This window comes from Taudactylus pleione, unplaced genomic scaffold (genome assembly GCF_031769625.1).
Source record: "Taudactylus pleione unplaced genomic scaffold, aTauple2 ptg000828l, whole genome shotgun sequence".
Lineage (NCBI taxonomy): Eukaryota > Metazoa > Chordata > Amphibia > Anura > Myobatrachidae > Taudactylus > Taudactylus pleione.
In genome coordinates this window covers 3,467,183-3,485,998 of record NW_028285230.1, presented here as the reverse complement: position 1 = coordinate 3,485,998, position 18,816 = coordinate 3,467,183, and the positions used below count along the sequence as shown (strand labels likewise).

Sequence of the window (18,816 nt, the reverse complement as noted above, 5' to 3'; positions counted from 1 at the left end):
CCTCTCCCCCTGTGTCTGCCATGCTGACGATCACTGCTGATCGGTCAGCAAAGCAGGACTCCCCCCACCCAGCGGCTGCAAAGATTAGTAGCCGCTGGTAAAAAGTAAATTAACCTCCCCCCTCACATACCTGGTGCCCAGATCCACTCTCAAATTGAATGTCATGATGTTTTCGATGTTCCGATGTTTCAAACCCCGATTTTTTTTTTTTTTTACAAATCAAAAAAAAAAAAAAAAGTTAAAATGGATGTTCCTCACCTAATTCACTCATAAAAAAAATAAATAAAAAAAAACACGAAAATTTTGGAGCAGGTTTTAGTAAAAAAAAATAGGTCAGTTAAATGGCTAAGTAATATGGCCCCCATAGAAGCTGATTGGTTGCGATGAGACTTGCTTTCTTTAGAAGCTTTGATACATCTTGGTGTAAATAAATAAAAAAATAAAAAAGTAAAAAATATCAATGTTGTGTTGCTTGATCTGCAATCTGTTATAAGCAGCGATATTCTTATTTCACTATGCAAATATTCGTATATCATGTAGCTTTAATATATTACAGTTCCCTGCAGCTCGTCTACCACAAGTGCTCCTGGTACAATATTAATACTAGAGCATATTAGAATAGAGGCCATTAAGATCCATGTAGATTGTAAACACAAATCAAGTATTTGGATTTTAAATCTCGTGCTTTATAACTTTGGTTGACATATGTATCTGGATAATCAGTTGTTTTAAGATTTAGATAATCCATTATTACATAAATGTATCATATGTATTAAATCTGTATTATGCAATGACATTTGTTAACTCATACGGATGCTTGTTGGAGTAAATGGCTGTATGTACAAACTGTTCAGTCTGCACTACTGCTGACAATTGTTAAAGAAAGCGTGATACATTACAGATTGTACCCATTACACAAGGGAGTTCTTACATCTAATGAAGTATTTAGAAGTGGTCCTTTTTTGCTGGTACTGCCCCATAGGTATAAAATACCATTCAATTATTTCAAAGAAACCTGGGGTTACTAAGCAGTAGCTTTTGCAAACTAAAAGACTCTCTGCAGTTTTGATGATGTAATTTAAAGCGCAAATAATATTGAATGCAAAACCAGGCGTATTCTGCATCTAATATTATTGCCGTTTTGACTGTACAGTCGGTGGCTTGCAAAAGTCAGTAAATCGAGCCCCCAGAAGTAGTACACAGCAAGGTAAATCCTCCATCAGGGTCATCATGGGAAGGGTCATTCCTCTCCTAAAGGAGAATATTTATTAAACTCATTTTGAGGGAAATCCCTCCGAAAGCTGAAGTTTTTGGGGATACCTTCAATAGTTATCAGGTGAACAAGCCTCCCGGCGAAACACGTGTCCTGTCTCAGTCTATGCTCATTTAGCATGCTGATCTCTGAATAACCACACCAGCAGCTCTGACCCAGGGACTTTCCCTGTGAGGTATCTTTCTATTGCGCTCCCGCGCTCTCTCATCTGAGTCCTAGTCTGTGACTCCCCCTGCAATGCCTGAGAGCAACAGGGGTGAGACTTAGTTCTATTCTCAGACAGCAGAAGCGCTGTCTGTTGTTTCACCTGGAATAAACGCTGTAGTCACTCTCTCATCCCCTGTTTGATGTAGACAGGGGAAAGTAGAAGTGACTCCACGTTACTTTACTCCAGCTTAAACCTTTTTATATATATATATCTATTTATGCTATATAAATGTCAAATTCTGTTTTCATTTAGTATATGTGCAAAATTTTTTTATTTTTTTATACTATTGAGAGTGTCACTACTCAGTATGTATACTATTGCTTCTCTTTGTTCATGAACATTTTTTGAATTATTATCAATGTTTTCTTCTTTATATATTGTAATTCACCTTATGCATTGACTTACCCTTGTGTTGTGACACATAACCCTGTTTCTTTCTGGACACATCCTTATTACATATGTCCATGGTTTAGGTTGATATTCAGTACAAGTATAATTTTTTTCTATTTTTTTTTTTATTGCACTGAAGACAGTGTCATTATTCAGTACATGTAACACTGGCATTGTGTACTTACCATTATTGTTTGGATTCTTTTCTTTTTCATATATATTTTCTGTTTTCAGATATCACTTATTATATGGCAATTTAATATATACATTTATCACTACTCCAAGGTGTACTATTCTTTACCCAGCATATCTGCTAAAACCAATATGAGTTAACATACTTGGGATAAAAATCCTCCCAAACACAATCCTTAGTTATATGGGGACACAGACTTTATCACTATCAGCAATGTCTATATATGTGTACGGATATTTAATTACAATATATATCCCTCACTCATCTACAGGGGACACAGATTTCAAAGCTGCTGGATTATCCTAATAAGTCATCTTTCTTAGTTATCATAGTGTGGTTTCTTACAATATATAATTGTGTCTGACCGACTATCATTTATGTATATGTCGATCACAGCAGAGACCTAATAAAAAACGACTATAGTTCGCCAGATATGTACTGTATGACTATGAAGTAATCATATGTGCCTCCCTGTAGATTGAATTAGGGTTAATTAGAATATTCATTACCCTTAACAGGAGCTGATTACTCATTGAATTTTTATCAATAATAAATAATAATACTCATTTACACTTCACAGAACGTTTAGATTGTTCTTTTTTGTCCTTAGTAGATTTCTATGTTATATCTACACATCACTCTCTGGGGAGAACTTCCTTTTAAAGGTGTATATTAAACGTTAAGTTTTATTCACACTAATCATTCCATCATCATTCATATATAAAACAATTATCTATCATAAGAGTACCCCTACAAAGGCATTTTTGTCCTTTTCCTCTGCTTCTTGCAGAAAGTACTTTTATAATAGTTAATCTTGCCCAGGGTGTATAAGGGTTCCCTTTTTTCTGATCACGGTATGCAGTCAGAATGTCTCAGATTTTGGTGTCAACAATGTCGGCATCATAAAAATGTGGTTAAAATGTTGCAGGGCCGGCTCGAGGCACATTCGACCACCGCACAGAGGGCGCCCCCCCAACCAGTCCCGATTTCAGTGGGACTGTCCCGTTTTTTCCAGACACTGTCCCGCTGTTTAACCCGTGGGCACCTCCACCGCCGCGGCGGTGACGGCCCCGGAGAAGAGAATGGATGCGCGCGGCATCCATTCAGTGCAGGAAAAGGGCTGGGGGCAGCCCAGCTACTGACGTAGTACTGGCCTTGCCCCCAGCCTGACGTTAACTGGAAGCGTGCCATACGGGCACATCCCAAATAACGGGATTTAGGGGGTGTGTCCTATGAAAATAAGGCCATGCCGCCATTTTGGCCGCGTGCAGCTCCCCCTGGAGCCAGCCCTGAAATGTTGATATCATTAACACGGACACCTGCAAAACGCCAACATCGGGAATGTCAACATTGTCATAATGTCATTTCTACTACAGTCAACGTTAGACTAACAGTAAATGTTGACATCTCAACAACGTTGACATTATATTGGTGTCGACATAGTTAACCCCTTTGCTGCAGACGACAAATGGAACTAGTCATCTGCGTATACACAAACTGCGCATGATGAGTCCCACTTGCCATCCGCATCTAGGGTTTCCTCTGACAGCCCAAAAAATAAAACATTACCTTCCCCACAGCTGCTCCTACCCTAGCAGTCCCCTCTTTCAAACAATGTGGCCCCCTTAGCAGCTATTGTCTGGTAATCAGACAAAAAAAAAAAAAAAGTTTTCCATAGATGGGGGAAGGGAGCATTGTGCCTCATCTCCCCCATACTGGCCCACACACACTGGGGCACCCTGTATTGAAAGAGAGACTTCTCTTTTAAACAATGTGCCCCTTTAGTAGTTATTGTCGGGTGATCACCAGAAAATGGGGGAAATGTACATATCCTTGATTACAAAGCAGTCCCCTAAGGTTTCTATGGGGGCTGCTATATTGCGAGATTTACCAAGCTCTGGAGTTGCTCCAATAGCCATAGGGCTGCAGATGACACAAATTACCAGGGATCCCACCACAGCAATGGCCGCTCAGACAAATGAGACATACAAAACATTTAGGGAGGAATTCAATTAGCCCCATAGGCAGCCCGCAGGCTGCACTTAACAGGAATTTTTGTTTTCGAGTCCGAGATGGCTCGAAAAGAAATCCCAGATAAATAGCCCATTTTTGGGTGCAGCAACCATGTTAACACATAGGTCCGGAAATTAACCAGGTGAGAAAAAGGGTCTCTAACAGAATTGCCCTGTGTGTTACAGCCCGAGGCTACTACCCTTTTTCACACACTAAGTTATCGGGGCTAATTGATTCCCCCCATAAACAAACAGGAATGCCCATACATCAGTAATAATCACAAAAACAAGGAGTCATACTTCTACCATTCTTGTAAGTGATGGGTGAACTGTTTTTGTATTAGTGAAGACTTCGAGTTTAAATAAGGATTTGGCATACATACATAAGATGTGTAAGAGGACATTTGAAACACATCAAAGAATAAAAACATGGAACGAAAATAAAGTGCAACAAACCATGAATAAATGACAAACAAGACAACATAGACAAGGGAAGAAGGGGGTGGGGGGGGGTTTGTGCACCAAAATGACAGTGACAAGTAGATTGGTTTCTATGAACAACTTCTCCACGTTCTCTCTCTCTCCATATGATAAATCTCCCCCTAGGTGATTTATTATGGGGGGGGGGGGGCACCAAGACACACACACACACACACACACCCTCATGTACCAATATCAACCATGTCAGAACAAAGAAAGATAAATAAATGCTTTAAAACATCTCCCATGACCTAACATCTACGACTGTTTGGACGTGAATCCTGTATTGGCGTTGTTGATAATATAACGTATTCTGGTGTACCAGTTACATGAACCACCATTCATACAGCCAGAATAGAGGCCCGTCAGGAGCAGCAGGTCCCACATACTCACTTAGAATATTGTCGCTTATGGAATACTCTATTCTCCATCAGGTAATACTTCACCATGATCATCACTGTCAGGTAACAGGCAGCCAAGGTTCCAAGTATACTGAAGGGCAGACAAAAACACACATTAAATACATTGCTGGTCATCATAGACTAATAAGGATTTATGTAAGAGTAGGGCTCTAAGACCCATTGCGTCCGATCCGAGTTATGCCCGAAATTCAAAAGGGCAATGATATTACTAGGAAAACACGGCTAGTAATAGTATTGCCATTTTATTAGGGATGTGTAGGCTCGGTTAGGTTCGAATTTGCATGCAGAGTTCGGATTTTTCCCTCCAAAAATCTGGTCCCAGAAAGAGGCAAAACGTCATCTTCCATGGACTTTTGTCCAGGAATGATGATGTTTGTCCATGAAAGATGACGTTTTGCCTCAGTCTGAGACCCGATTTCTGGAGGGAAAAATCCAAACTCGGTGTGCAAAATTCGAACCTAACCGAGCCTGCACATCCCTACATTTTATATTTCAGCCATAAACACAGAAGCAAAAGGGTTTAACTTTTGGCACCCACGGTGCAATGTACACAATCATTACATTGAGTCATCTAGTCAGCTGGGTACACACATCCTGTAGTATATAGGGATGGCGCAATGTACGGTACAGTATCATTAGAACGTATAATCGGCTGGGTACACACACATTGTCTAGTGTATAGGGATGGCGCAATGTACAGTACCGTTACATGGTGTCATCTCATCGGCTGGGTACACACATTGTGTAGTGTATAGGGATGGTGCAATGTACAGTACAGTATCATTAGAACATATAATCGGCTGAGTAGACACACATTGTGTAGAGTGTAGGAATGGTGCAATGTACTGTACCGTTACATGGTGTCATCTCGTCGGCTGAGTACACACACATTGTGTAGAGTGTAGGGACGGCCCAGTGTGTACCCAGCTTTAAAACCATGAAAAGTCTGGCTATAAAGGTGCAATGCAGCACTGGTCATTTAGGAGTTAATACAGACTTTCTAGTTAATAGACCAAAACATATATTGTAATTTTGTGACTAATGGTTCCCAACCAATTACACATTTTCAGTGCCCCACAAAGAGACAGTTAAAATAATTTTAAATTAGAACAAACATCCATTTCATGAGGACAGGAATCCATTCAGAGGCTTACTCACATTAAACTGAATTATCTTCTGTCGATATTATGAGATTAAACAGCTGACATGGCAAATTCCGTTTGGAAAAGGTTTCCGACTGCAGAGAGTCAGCTTAGAGCTTCCATTCATATATACATTGCACCAAATGAAGACAGGAGTCCACAATCTTAACGTGTGCCTTCATTCACAGCCTATTGTTTCATGTTGTGCTAGTTCTCTAACTTAGATAATACCATTCCCATTGGGGGCAGGCCTAGGGCACGTATACTGTAACTGCCCAAAATTAATGTGTCAATACCTGCTAACTGGATAATAAGAATAAAAGTACAATTTCAGACTTCAGTGACCAAGGGCGACGTTTGTGGGGCCACAAAAGTGCCCACCTCCTGTATGTATTGGGTTCCAGTCAACAGATCTACATTAAAAAGATTGACTGTAACTAGATAGACACCACATGGTAAACAGTCAATAGGTGAACAGGGACAAAAGGTCGACATGGATGGAGATAGACAGGTACAAAAGGTTGACAGGGTCAAAAGGTCGACATTGAAATGGTCGACATAAAATTAGTTGCCATGTGTTTTTTTTTAAGGATTAAGCTCTAGGAGGAATGGTTAGGAACTAGGAGGGTTGGTTGGGGTTAGGCACATACCAGAGAGTTAGGACTAGGTGGGACGGTTAGGGTTAGGTAGTTACCCAGTCAGTTAGAGTTAAGCACTAGGCGGGACGGTTAGGTACTTACCCCCGACAGAGTTAAACAGTAGGAGAGAGGGTTAGGGTGAAGATTGGGGAAAGAAAAAAAAAAATGTGTCAATCTTTTGACCACGTTGACCTTTTGTCCCAGTCTAGTATATAAAAAGCTGCGCGCAGCAAGTAATGATACAAAAACCAATGAAATACATTGTAGCAAATGCAATATACAATGAATGGCAGAAAAGTGTGCACACTTCTGCAAGGACCCGTTGTTCAAGACTCGTAAAAATAAAATCTAGAAGGGTTCCCTCACTTTGCTGCCAATCTTGATTTGTATGACCACAGTGTATAGTGCAGCAGGGAGGTGAGCTCAGTAGGGTATGCAGTCAGGAAGCCGGCGGACCTAATCCCGACAGCCGGCTTCCCGACTACTTAATCCCGGCGAGGATTAAATGAGAGGCGTCTAGACGCCTGTCATTTTACCGACACCGGGAGACCGGCATCCCGATCGTAGGGACGCCGGGCGCAGAGCACGGGTAGCCGCCGAGGGGGGGGGGGTGTTACGTTTAGGGTTCCCGGGGGGATTTAGGGTTAGGCACTCCGCTGGGAGTTTAGGTTTAGGTGGCGGGGAAGGGGAGGTTAAAGTTATGTACCCCTAAGGAGGGTTAGGGTGTAGAATTAGGTTAGACAATAAATACCTTGGACGATCGGGATTTCCTCCTCTGCCGGGATGCCTCTGTCGGGATTCCAACCGCTGGGCATGGGTCTGGCGGTAAGGCATACTGATACCCTCAGTAGTGATACAGCACAGCAGGGAGGGAGGTGAGCTCAGTAGTGATATAAGTGATACAGCTCAGTAGTGATATAAGTGATACAGTGCAGTAGGGAGGGAGGTGAGCTCAGTAGTGATATAAGTGATACAGCGCAGTAGGGAGGGAGGTGAGCTCAGTAGTGATATAAGTGATACAGCGCACACAGCAGATGCTGGGTTCTTTATACAGCAGGGGGACAGTCAGTGTGCAGGAAAGGACCACCAGGGAGCAGGAGGCAGGGGCTGTGCGTTATAGCAATAGGCTGCACAGCCTCTGCACTACTCGAAGGATGAGGTATAATGTGCAGACTTAACTTAAAGACTGCACATTACACCACCCCCTCCTCCATGCAGTGCAGGGGTTGTGCAGTCTATTGCAATAATGTCCGTGGCTGCTGCTCCACTGGTGACTCAAAGGTTTTGGGGGGACGAACCACCCCCTTGCCCCCCCCCCCCCTGATCTGATGCCTATAATGAACGCTAATATCACACCCAGATCCCATGGAGTATTTGATTCTTGATAAATGAGCCCCTGCGCCTTCTGCTTCAGCTATGCAAGTCCCATCATCCTCTTGGCTGTGCCTCTGGTCTTCCTCCCAGCGCTGCGGATGCCGGGTGCTGGCAGCTGTCTGTTCACAAGGGAGGTGGGCATGCTACCGGGTTTTTCAAGCTGTAATCAACTGCTTGCCGGGAATGGTGTAAAGTGGGCGTCCTACATGTTTCACCCTATCGGGGCCTTCTTCAGGGTCATGGTGTCTTCTGTTTGCTTTTTTATAGCAGACTGTGTAACCCTGGTAACCTGCCACTTCTTTAATATTCGCTACAGACTTGAATCACTTAGAAGCGTGCAGTGTCACACAGTTGTCATGGATGGTATATTTTCAAAATAAAATAAAAACAATATATTTCCTTATTAAAACACTATAGGCGATGTATGTTCTATGGTCCTTGTACAGTCTGCCATTTATTAAATATTGCATTTGTTACAATAATTTGATTGGTGTTTGTATCATTACATGCTGTGCACAGCTTTTTATGCTTTCATTTTTATGTAAAGAATGCTTCATATTTTAGAATAGAATGAATGTCTTATGAACGATTTTTATAAAATAAATGGTTAATGATTTATGCATCGCTTTGGCAATTGTTACCAGTTTATTTAGGCACATACGAATGCTGGCCATACACGCTACAATTATCGGGACGATCCGCCTGATATCGGCGGATCGCCGCGATAATTGTAGCGTGTGGGGGGGGGGGCGACCGAGGGTTAAATATTGCTCGGTCGGGCATGCTGGATTGTCCAGCATGCCCGTCCGATGCGATATTACCCGGTAAACTGTCGGCCGCATCGGGCAGTGTATGCCCAGCGCAGCCGACAGACAGACATTTCCGGTGTTCCTTCCTACGGAAGGAACAGGGAAATGTCTCCTCCCCCGGGGCCGGAGCGCGGATGTCGGGCTATACACTGAGATTTCTCTCACAGTGTATGCCGGCGACATCTGCAGCTGGCAGCCGGCCAGATAAAATGTCTGTCGGTCTGACAGACATTTTATCTGGCTGTGTATGCCCAGCATCAACAAAGATGGGGACATACAAATAGAAAAATATACCAAATATAAAGCATCAGGGAATCCTTGATCTTTTAGCCCTAATGGTAACCCCCCTTCATTTTAAACACACACTCACAGAAGCAGTGCAGGTAACAGTTTCTTGTGCATCTAGATACCAAATTATAGACACATGCAGTATATTAGGTGGCACAGTGGCTAGCATTGCTGGCTCACAGCATTGGCCTATAGGGATCAGGGCCATATCTACCCCTTGACCATGAAGGCACTAGCCAGAGGCACCAGCCAATGGTACGACCTGCGGTCAGGGGGTAGAACCAGGGTCTCTGAGTTGGGGGCTTTGTCTTGCAAACCACCTTTTCTTGTTTTCCATGACGACAGGGCTGTTCTCAGAACGGTTCCTTCTTTTCAACAGAAAGTGGTTTCATCTTTCCCCTTGAACCAGGAAATTGTTTTTCCTGTTTTTTTCACCTTCACAGTCTTCAGGGGACCAGGACGATCTGTCACTGTTGGATGTCGTCCAGACCCTGCAAATTTACTTAGACAGAACTTCAGACTTACGTCAGACGGATTCTCATTTGGTCCTCTACGACGCCCACAAACGTGGCTGGCCAGCCACGAAGCAGACCATTGTAAGATGGCTCCATTCCGTGATATCAAAGGCTTATTCTGATGCGGGGCGCCCAGCACCAGCTAAGGTGTCGGCTCATTCTACTCGGACTGTGGCGGCCTCCTGGGCGGCACGTCACGGGGCCTCAGCAGAACAAGTCTGTCGCGCAGCTACCTGGTCCTCTGTCCACACTTTTGCGCAGTTCTACAGGTTTCATATTTTTGCCTCCGGTGATGTCCACTTTGGACGTACAGTTCTCCGGTCAGGCAACCTGAGTGTTCCCTCCCCAGCTTTTGAACGTCCCATGGTCCAATGTCCCCCAGCCTTGAGGAAAGACAAAAGAGGATTTTTGGTACTTACCGTTGAATCCTTTTCTCTGTGTCAGGCTGGGGGACACTGCGTTCGCTCCCTCATTATCAGTCGTATTGAGTAGGAGTTATGTTTTAGGTCCTAATTGACAGTCAGTTTCATTATTTTTCGGTGTGACAGTGTCACAGAGTATTGCTTCTCCATACCAGGCACTTCTGAAGTTGTACTGAAGTCAGGGGTTGCAGAGGGGAGGAGTTATAGATTTCAGTGTTTAGTGCCAAATCCACACCTTCCCACCTATACCCATGGTCCAGTGTCCCCCAGCCTGACTCAGAGAAAAGGATTCAACGGTAGGTACCAAAAATCCTCTTATCATATACATACACACAATACGTTTCATTCACATACTGTAGTCTCCGATTAATAGCTCACAAACCAAAATACAGATACAATAATACAACAGCTGCATGCCTTGAGGAGAACGGCAAGTAATCTAGGTTGATGAGCACCGGCTTGCAATTAAACATGACAGCTCAGGAGATCGCCTTGTCTATTTTGATCTATTTATTTTAAATTAACTTGTTCTAAGAAAACCTGTAAAAAAATAGTTAATGACGAATGGAGATCAATTGCTCTGTGATTTATTAAAGTTGAACTAAACCTTAAAAATGTAATTTAAATAACTATGTAAAGAAGAATCCATGCATTCGTGCGTCAGTGATAAATGGCTATTTTACGCCAACATCAGTTCTAGGACTTGTACTCTATATACGGAGCTTTGATATGGCATTTGTATTACCAGACATGTGCAGAGAGGTTACAGGCTGTCATAGTATTTATTTATTACCAGTTATTTATATAGCGCACACATATACCGCATAGTCACTAACTGGTGATGTGGGATGGATGTTGACAAAAATATGGCATTGTACAGTTATAAACTTGATCCATTTTTCTGGGAAACATTCAAGGGGAGAATTTACAAAGCAGCGGCTTCTGTAAGCTGCTGCTTCCCGGCGGGTTGCAGGGGAATATTTTAAGCAGTGCTCGGAGTCAGTGTAAAGCACGCCGGGCTTTACACTGACTCCGGGTGCCATTTTAAATATGTACCTGCAACCCCCCTGGAAGCAACAGATTACAGAAGCCGCTGCTTCGTAAATTCTGCCCAAGGAATCTTTTCCAATTTTAGTGTTTAAGAAAAAAAAAGTGGTTTTCTTGTCTTTTTAGATATTCTTTATTCCAAATAGAGAAAGTTCCACGCCACCTCAGAAGTGGTGATTAATTAAATAGCCTTACTTCATAAATGTTTAAAGAATGTGTGGCCGGAGTCTGGTCCCACGTGTTAGATGGTGAAGGGGTTAACCTCCCGTGCTGCCTCGCCATTTTTAAATGATCAATGGGCGCCATATTCAAATGTATTACCGGTGCTAGGCGCAGTGTGTGGGGAAGTGTGTTAGCTGCCGCGGCCCAGACCTCTCTGTGGCCACAGCAGCACTGGGGTTTAACCCCTGGTACGCTGCACCGGGGGGCTGTGCTGAAAAGCCACGGCTGCTCAAGGGGAACTCCGGCAGCGTGGTAGATGGGGGCTGTGTTCCGGCTACTGGGGACCTGGAGTAAGAGGAGAGCACCATAGCAGCTGGGACTGTGTCCCAGGCTGCCGATCGATGGAAACCGGGAGCATCCCTGGTTAAGTGATGTACAGGTGGACCGGGCAGGCCAGCTCCCCAGGTGGTGCTGTGCATTGACTGCCTGGAGCCGAAAGCAAAGCTGAGGGTCAGGAGCACTAGCTCCCGATACCCCAGGACGGAGGAGAGGCCACACACTGGGAGACTGGAGAAACCAGCTCCCAGTGCAGCGGGGCTGACAAGGGTAGCTGGTACACAGGGGGACCGGGCTAGCCGGCTCCCTGTGCAGCACTAGAGGGTGCACTGGCACTGGGGACCGGGAGCCTAGCTTCTGATGCCCCAGCAGCATGGCAGAGTGGCTGTACGCTGGGGGACAGGGAGAGCCAGCTCCCTAGATGCCCAGCGATGTGAGCAGACCACAGAAGAAGCCCCAGCAGTCCAGGACTGCAGGGATAAGGGAGCCCAACGTGGAGCGCTGGGCCCATTAAAATAAAATATAACAAAAAAATATATATTTTAAATGTATATATTCAATGTATGATTTTAAATGTATAATTTAAGGAAAAGTGCACTTACCTTGATTACTCTGGGTGGCCAGGGGATCCAGAGTCCTCAGTGGCCTGCTGGATCCCCCAGCCCCTTTCAGAGAGATAAAATGTCCTCCTATGCAGCCCCATGCCTGGAAGTGGTATAAGGAGGTGCATAGGAAGCTGGCTAATGCAGCCAGCTAATTGGGTTCAGGGAGCTCCAACATAGCTTCCCTTCCTTGGTCAGGAAAGCCTGCCTTGGGACTCTGCTTGCCCATCTCTGGAGCTCAGATTCAGGCAGAGATGGTAGGCTTGGTCCCTTAGCAGATTCCTGGAAGACTGTTTTGGAGGGAAAACTCCCCCGGCCCTAGACGAGCCGACTCCCAGGTGGCAACTAAAACACCAGGTGGGCTGAGGCACAGGGCAGTGACCACTCCCCACTGTCCATAAGGGACAATGTTAAATGTGCATGTGGCCAGCACATGCACAGGTCATGCACTTAAGACGATTGGTTTCAAACCACAGGGCGGACTTATCCCCTGTGGTAATGTGTATTGGAATGGCATAAAAGAAGGCTTCGTGCCTGGTAAAAATTGTACAACCCTGTATATCCTTTGTGGAGAAGAACTGCTGTAACTTGTATGCTGATGTACCCCTTCAATCGGAAGGAAGAGTCTTTTTCAAGATTTTGAGCAATAAACAACTTGCCTGACTACAATTGCATCTCAATCCTGCAACCGACAGAATTGCTATTCCGTTCTCCGGCTGTTCTGGGTGGAGCTCCGCGTCTCCAAGTTCAAGCCTCTGCCAGGTACCGTGCAGAGCCTGGTCCATTGCCTGGAACAGCACCCTGCAGTCAGTAGCGCTACTGCAGAGATGCCATGAGCATCCTTAGGAAGGTCCAAGCAGTGCTTTACTTCCCAGAGCCCCGTAGGCGTGACAGCTTGATGTAAGGGGTTTTACAGGGCAGGTTTTATGGAAGCAAAGCTCTATAGCCCTGGTAACTTCACCATTTGGTGGCAGATCACACCTATATGGCAGATCCATAACTAGAGTAGTGCGACCAGTGCCGTGGCACAGGGCACCGTAGGGCAGGGGGTTTGGGCCTGTCACTTTTCTTTTTTATTATCATTCTTAATTGTAGCTTCCTCTTCTTTTAGTCCCAGCATCTCCTGGCCTCCCCTGTCTCCTCCCTGGCCCTTCCCCTTGGCCCTTTTTCAGAAGCCCTATCTTATGTCTGTATATAAAATTGGGGGGAGGGTGCGCCACAATGCTCTCTCTCGCCTCGGCACCAAAAAGTGTAGTTACGGCTCTGCTATATGGTAACAGGTGACCCTTTAGTTATGAGGTCCCAGCTAGCTTTTTTAAAGCCTTAATAAAATGTAAAAAAAAAAAAAAAAAAGTTTAATGTATGAAAATTGGGGAGATCGGCAGCAGGGGGAATTCAGCTGTACAGTAATGCAGGCACTTGCTTCTTTCAGACCTTGTCAAGTTGGATAAATCATATTGTCTCCAGTACCAAAATCTAGATTTCAAATTTCACTGGTTTTATTTATGGTGCTTACTATTTTTGCACATGTTCTTTTCCAAACAAGACAAAAAAAAAATAAAAAAATAGTATTAACAGTTTCTGGGGTACTTATGTGTTATGGTGGCCCCAACAACTAGCCCAGTTCAATGCTATTCCCAGCAATAGCCCCACACGGGATGTAGTTGCCGTCCGCCGGTTTGAATCCCGACGCTGGAAGTCTGACACGGGACTTAAGATAGGCGTCGAAATACCAGCACCTATCTTAATTCCGATGCCGGAACACAGACAGGCACCAGCCAAAACAGCCGTTAGCTGGGAAGGGGGAGGGGGGGGGGTAGGTTTAGGTACCACAGCAGGGTTAGCGGCAGGTTTTGGGGGGGGGGGGCTGCTTAGGGCTAGGCACCCCTAGGGCGGGGGGTTAGGCTTAAAGAAAAAAAAAAAAAAAAGAAATGAATGAATATATACATATTTTTTTCAATTGTATTTATTTTTTTCTTTGCTGTACAGGAAGAGATAAAACACAAAGAAAATATCCCACGATCACAATATACTTTGCCATTTAAAATCTAGTGAAGCAGATGACAGGAGGAACAGACTATAAACCTACATGCAGGTATCTGCTGCCCACGTTTCATTGCCAACAGGCTATTTTGTTGCTCGGAGAAGCAGAAGGTCAAAGTGACCTAGATTTCATCTACTAAATTTAGCCTTTATATTAAGACTATTGCCAATAGGAATTGCTTTTGCCTCCTTTAATCAGAAACACTATTACAAAGGCAAGTATAGGAATATCTTTTGTTATATATAGTTAGATCATACATGTTGGATAATCTATGGCGGATGAATACATACAAAACAAGTCTGTCTTAGTAAATAGCATTTCTAACATTAAAGTCTTAGTGGAAATGTAGCCCCATTGATTGGGATGGGTCCAGTCAGAATGCCGACAGAACGTCAACATGGACATGAGGCCGACAAGTAAAATGTCAACATTAACAAATGTCGGCATGGTTAAAATGTCGATAGTATAGACCAGAAAGTCGATAGTAAACGGTGTGTGTTATTTTTAAGGTTAGGCGAAAATATGGAGGAGAAAAAAAAGCCTGTATGTCGACATTCTGGTGTCAACATGTTAATGTCAATATTATAAACATGTCAACATTTGAGAATGTCGACTTTCCGAACCTGTCCCGATTATGGTGTTGATATACTGAATGTAGACTTCATACCACACAGGTGTAATGCTATTTAGAGCATTTTACCCGTGTGTCATACTTGCCTACTCTCCCGGGAGCCTCACAAAAATCGGGTGCAGCTCCCGGCACCCCGCAAGAGGAGGCAAGTCTCCCGCATCGTCCACCGGCCTCCCGCAACCACACGTGAAACCTTGTCATCGTAGTCCCTCCCCCTGTTTGTAATGCCGGTAATTGCCCCTTACGCAATGTCCCCAGTAGCCGTGTCCCTTTTACAGTGCCCCCTATAGTACCCCTATACAGTGCCCCTAGTAATACACCCTTATACAGTGCCGCTAGTAGTAGTCAAACCTACGCAGTGCACCCAGAAGTAGTCCCCTCCCATGCAGTGCCCCCAGTACTGGTCCTCCCTATGCAGTGTCCCCAGTAGTGGTCCCCCCGATGCAGTGCCCCAGTATCAGTCCCCCCTATATAGTGCCCCCAGTAGTAATTCCCCCTATACAGTGCCCCCAGTAGTGGTTCCTCTGATAAAGTGCCCCTTATATAGTTCCCCCAGTAGTAGTCCACCCTCCCCAGCAGTGCCAGACAAAGACACATGAAAAAAAAAAAAAAAAAACCAAACACACTTAACTGAATCCCCGCTCCTGTGCCCGCCGCTGTCCGCTCCTCCATCAGTGCATCTCTCCCATCACCCACTGCAGGAGCCAGAAGATGGAGCTCATGAGCAGGGCCGGTTCTTCCATTACTCATGGTACGCAGCTGCGTAGGGCACCACATAGTGGAGGGCGCCTCAGCTGCGTACCATGCAGGCCGACTGTGTCTCTGTGACACAGCTGCACCACGTGTGTAGCGCTGACCGGACAGAGTTCGGTCAGCACAAACACACAGCCGCCAGCGCCGGCAGCTGTGTGTTTGCTTTAGCAGCTGATGAGACTCAGACAGACTCATCGGCTGCTGCTCCCACTGCCAGAGCCGGGAAACTTCTGGCTCCCGCAGTGGGTAATGGGAGAGACGTCATGACATCTCTCCCATAATGCAAATCGGCCTGGGAGGACGGACGGAGAAGCTGATAGCGGCAGCGGGACCAGGAGCGGGGTTTCAGGTAACTGGTTTTTTTTACATTTCATTACGCGTGTCTCTACTGCAAGGGGGGGAGGGGGGGGGGAACCTCCACTGGGGGGACTACTACTAGGGGCACTACTACTGGGGCACTATATAAAGGGCAATACTGGGGGTACTGCGTGGGGGGGGGGGGGGACTACAACTGGGGCCACTGTTTAAAGGGTACCACTATTGGGGGGCACTGCATGGGGAGGAGACTACTACTGGGGGCACCATTACTGGGGGAAATGCTTAAGGGGACCACTACTGGGGGCACTATATAAAGGGGCTTAATACTGGGGGCACCACTACCAGGGGCACTGCATAGGGGGGTGCCAAAAAATATACTCGCTTACCAAAAAGTTTGGGCTAGGACCGGCCCTGCAGTGGGCGCAACAGCCAATGAGAGTCTGTCTGACTCTCATTGGCTGCCAAAACAAACACACTGCCACCGGGTAGTACGAGGGCACTAGCCTGCGACGGTGTTTGTTACTTCGTAGTGAGGACCGCACAGTCTGCACTACACTGACCAGTGTCCCGGACCGTGGCCGGCAGCACACACACCCCCGCGCCCCTAGTCCGATGGCACCCAGGGCACGAGCCCTGCTTGACTCCCTCCCCCTTTAGTGCCTAACCCTAACCCCCCCCATGGTACCTAAATCCCCCCCCCCACCGCGGCTAACACCTAACCCGACCCTGCTATACTTACGTTCGGCGTCGGTATCTAGACTGGCGTTGGGATTTAGGAGCCTATGTTTAGTCCCATGTCGGAATTCCGATGCCGGGATTTCAACAGCTGGCATCCCGTCCCTCGGCAAGGTAACTACATATACTTCCAATGGGAGGAAATAAGACCTCTAGCAACATTGAGAATCTGAACCGCAAGTGTATCTGCGGTGTTATCCAGAGGCCGGGCATCAAGTGGTAGCGCCAAAAGGAAACAAAAAGGGATGTTTACTACTTTACAAATCAGGTCCGCAATCTTGTCTCAAAATATTGATATCTTAGGGAGGACTGTGATATATGCAGGAAGGAAGGAACCCAATTCCCCGCTGTGTCTGTTTTTGGACCTTTTAATTAAGGCTACCTTCCGTCATTCATTTAAATTTTCAGCACCAACGTCACATTAGTAGACTAAGGGCTCTATTTACTACAATCCACATATTGAATGCAGATTGTAGTGTGATATTACCGAGTGAATTCGCATTGCGAATTCAGGCAATTTCACAGAGATTTACTACAAATCCCTTACAGGGACAGTGCTTGTGATAAAGCTCTGTCCCTGCAAATCCCCTTCGGAGCCTTATCACGGTATTTTCGCAAAAAATACCGTGATTAAGTGCCCGCGCATGCGCCGACCGACCGCTGCTACCCCCCGGGTGCTAAGCCCCGCCCTCCAGCGTTAAGCCCCACCCCCGTGATCATGGACCCCCCCCCCGCGACCCCCCTCTCCCTTAATTACACTTACCTGCATGTTTCGGGCCTTGGGTGATTTTCTCCATTCCTCCGGTCAGGTGATCTCCCATACTGCACTGGGGCCCGATCACCTGATGACCTGGCAGCAGTGCACTATGGGAGACCAGCTGACTGGAGGGGAGTCATCACCGAAGGCCCGATCACCAGTCCCTGGAGTCAGGTAAGTAAATTTTTTTTTTTTACTATTTTTTTTTTCCAGTAATCAGCTTGCGGTCTGTTTAGACCACACAGCTGATTACTGGGACCGGCTCCTGGCTCTGCTCTCCCCGTTAGAGCAGGGCAGGAGGCCGGTAACTTGGGGAGACCCTGGATAACGCCACCTCCAGCTGGCGTTATCATCACAGGGTTTTCCCCGATATTTTTTCACATTTTATTTTTAGTAACTCTGGTCGGATCACATTTCCCATTACAATTATGGGAAATGCGATCTGATTACTAAAAATAAGTGATACTTAGGGGTTGGAGTAGAATTTTACGAATTCTACTCCAATTGCCCTGTAATAACTATGGGTGAAACTAAAAGGGTGTGAAAACACCCTTTTTCACTTTATTTTAGTCAAAATAATGTTAATAAATAGAGCCCTAAAACACACATCAATATGCAGCCACAAAACACATACCCAAGAGTCAGCTCTTATGTGTTACATAGAACCTCACTCTCAACAGTGAATAAAAGAAGGGGGTCTCTTTCTTCATAAAAATGTTATAGGAAAAGGCATATGTTCCCAAACTTGTCTGCAATTAAAGGAGTATTGGACTTTGCACAGTTTGTCCACAAGATACAACCGCAAGGCTAGCTCTCTACGAGGCTGAGGACAAAGTACAGGTAGAGACGCCAAGATATAGTCAGGCACAGTTCAAAAGTTAGGGCAGGCAGCTATCAATACCAAAGAAGGTTCCCACCTACAAGTGTAACCAAAGGACTCAAGTTATTGCTCACCCACTCTTGTAGGAGTCAAGTGGTTTAAATAGGCAATGCATGGGATGACAGCCGGCATGTGCCATTTTGAGGTGCATCTAGAATGGTGCCTATACAAATCAGAGAGGCACACAAAGGTCAATGACAGAAAAAGGGGCATCTAAGGTTTCGGGACCACAAGGAAAAAGGACAACGGATTCATGTAGCTATCTCGTTTCCATCATACCCTTGTCATTTGATCAGACTAAAAATAAGGACTAGGTTTCAGATCAGGCGATAATCTTCCTCCAGCCGTCCTTAGTCCAATACATCTTGCCCTACAGTAAAGTGGA

General features: G+C 45.4%; 1 protein-coding gene across 2 annotated transcripts in view; it reads right to left on the bottom strand.

Annotated features, from left to right (window-relative positions):
• Positions 1–18,816, bottom strand: part of SLC38A8 (solute carrier family 38 member 8) — a 43,897-nt gene that overhangs the window by 18,250 nt on the left and 6,831 nt on the right. For both annotated transcript variants that reach the window (XM_088458360.1, XM_088458361.1), the window contains exon 4: positions 4,950–5,048. In XM_088458360.1, the coding sequence (XP_088314486.1) occupies positions 4,950–5,048 (99 nt within the window). The remainder of the gene's footprint in view (positions 1–4,949; positions 5,049–18,816) is intronic.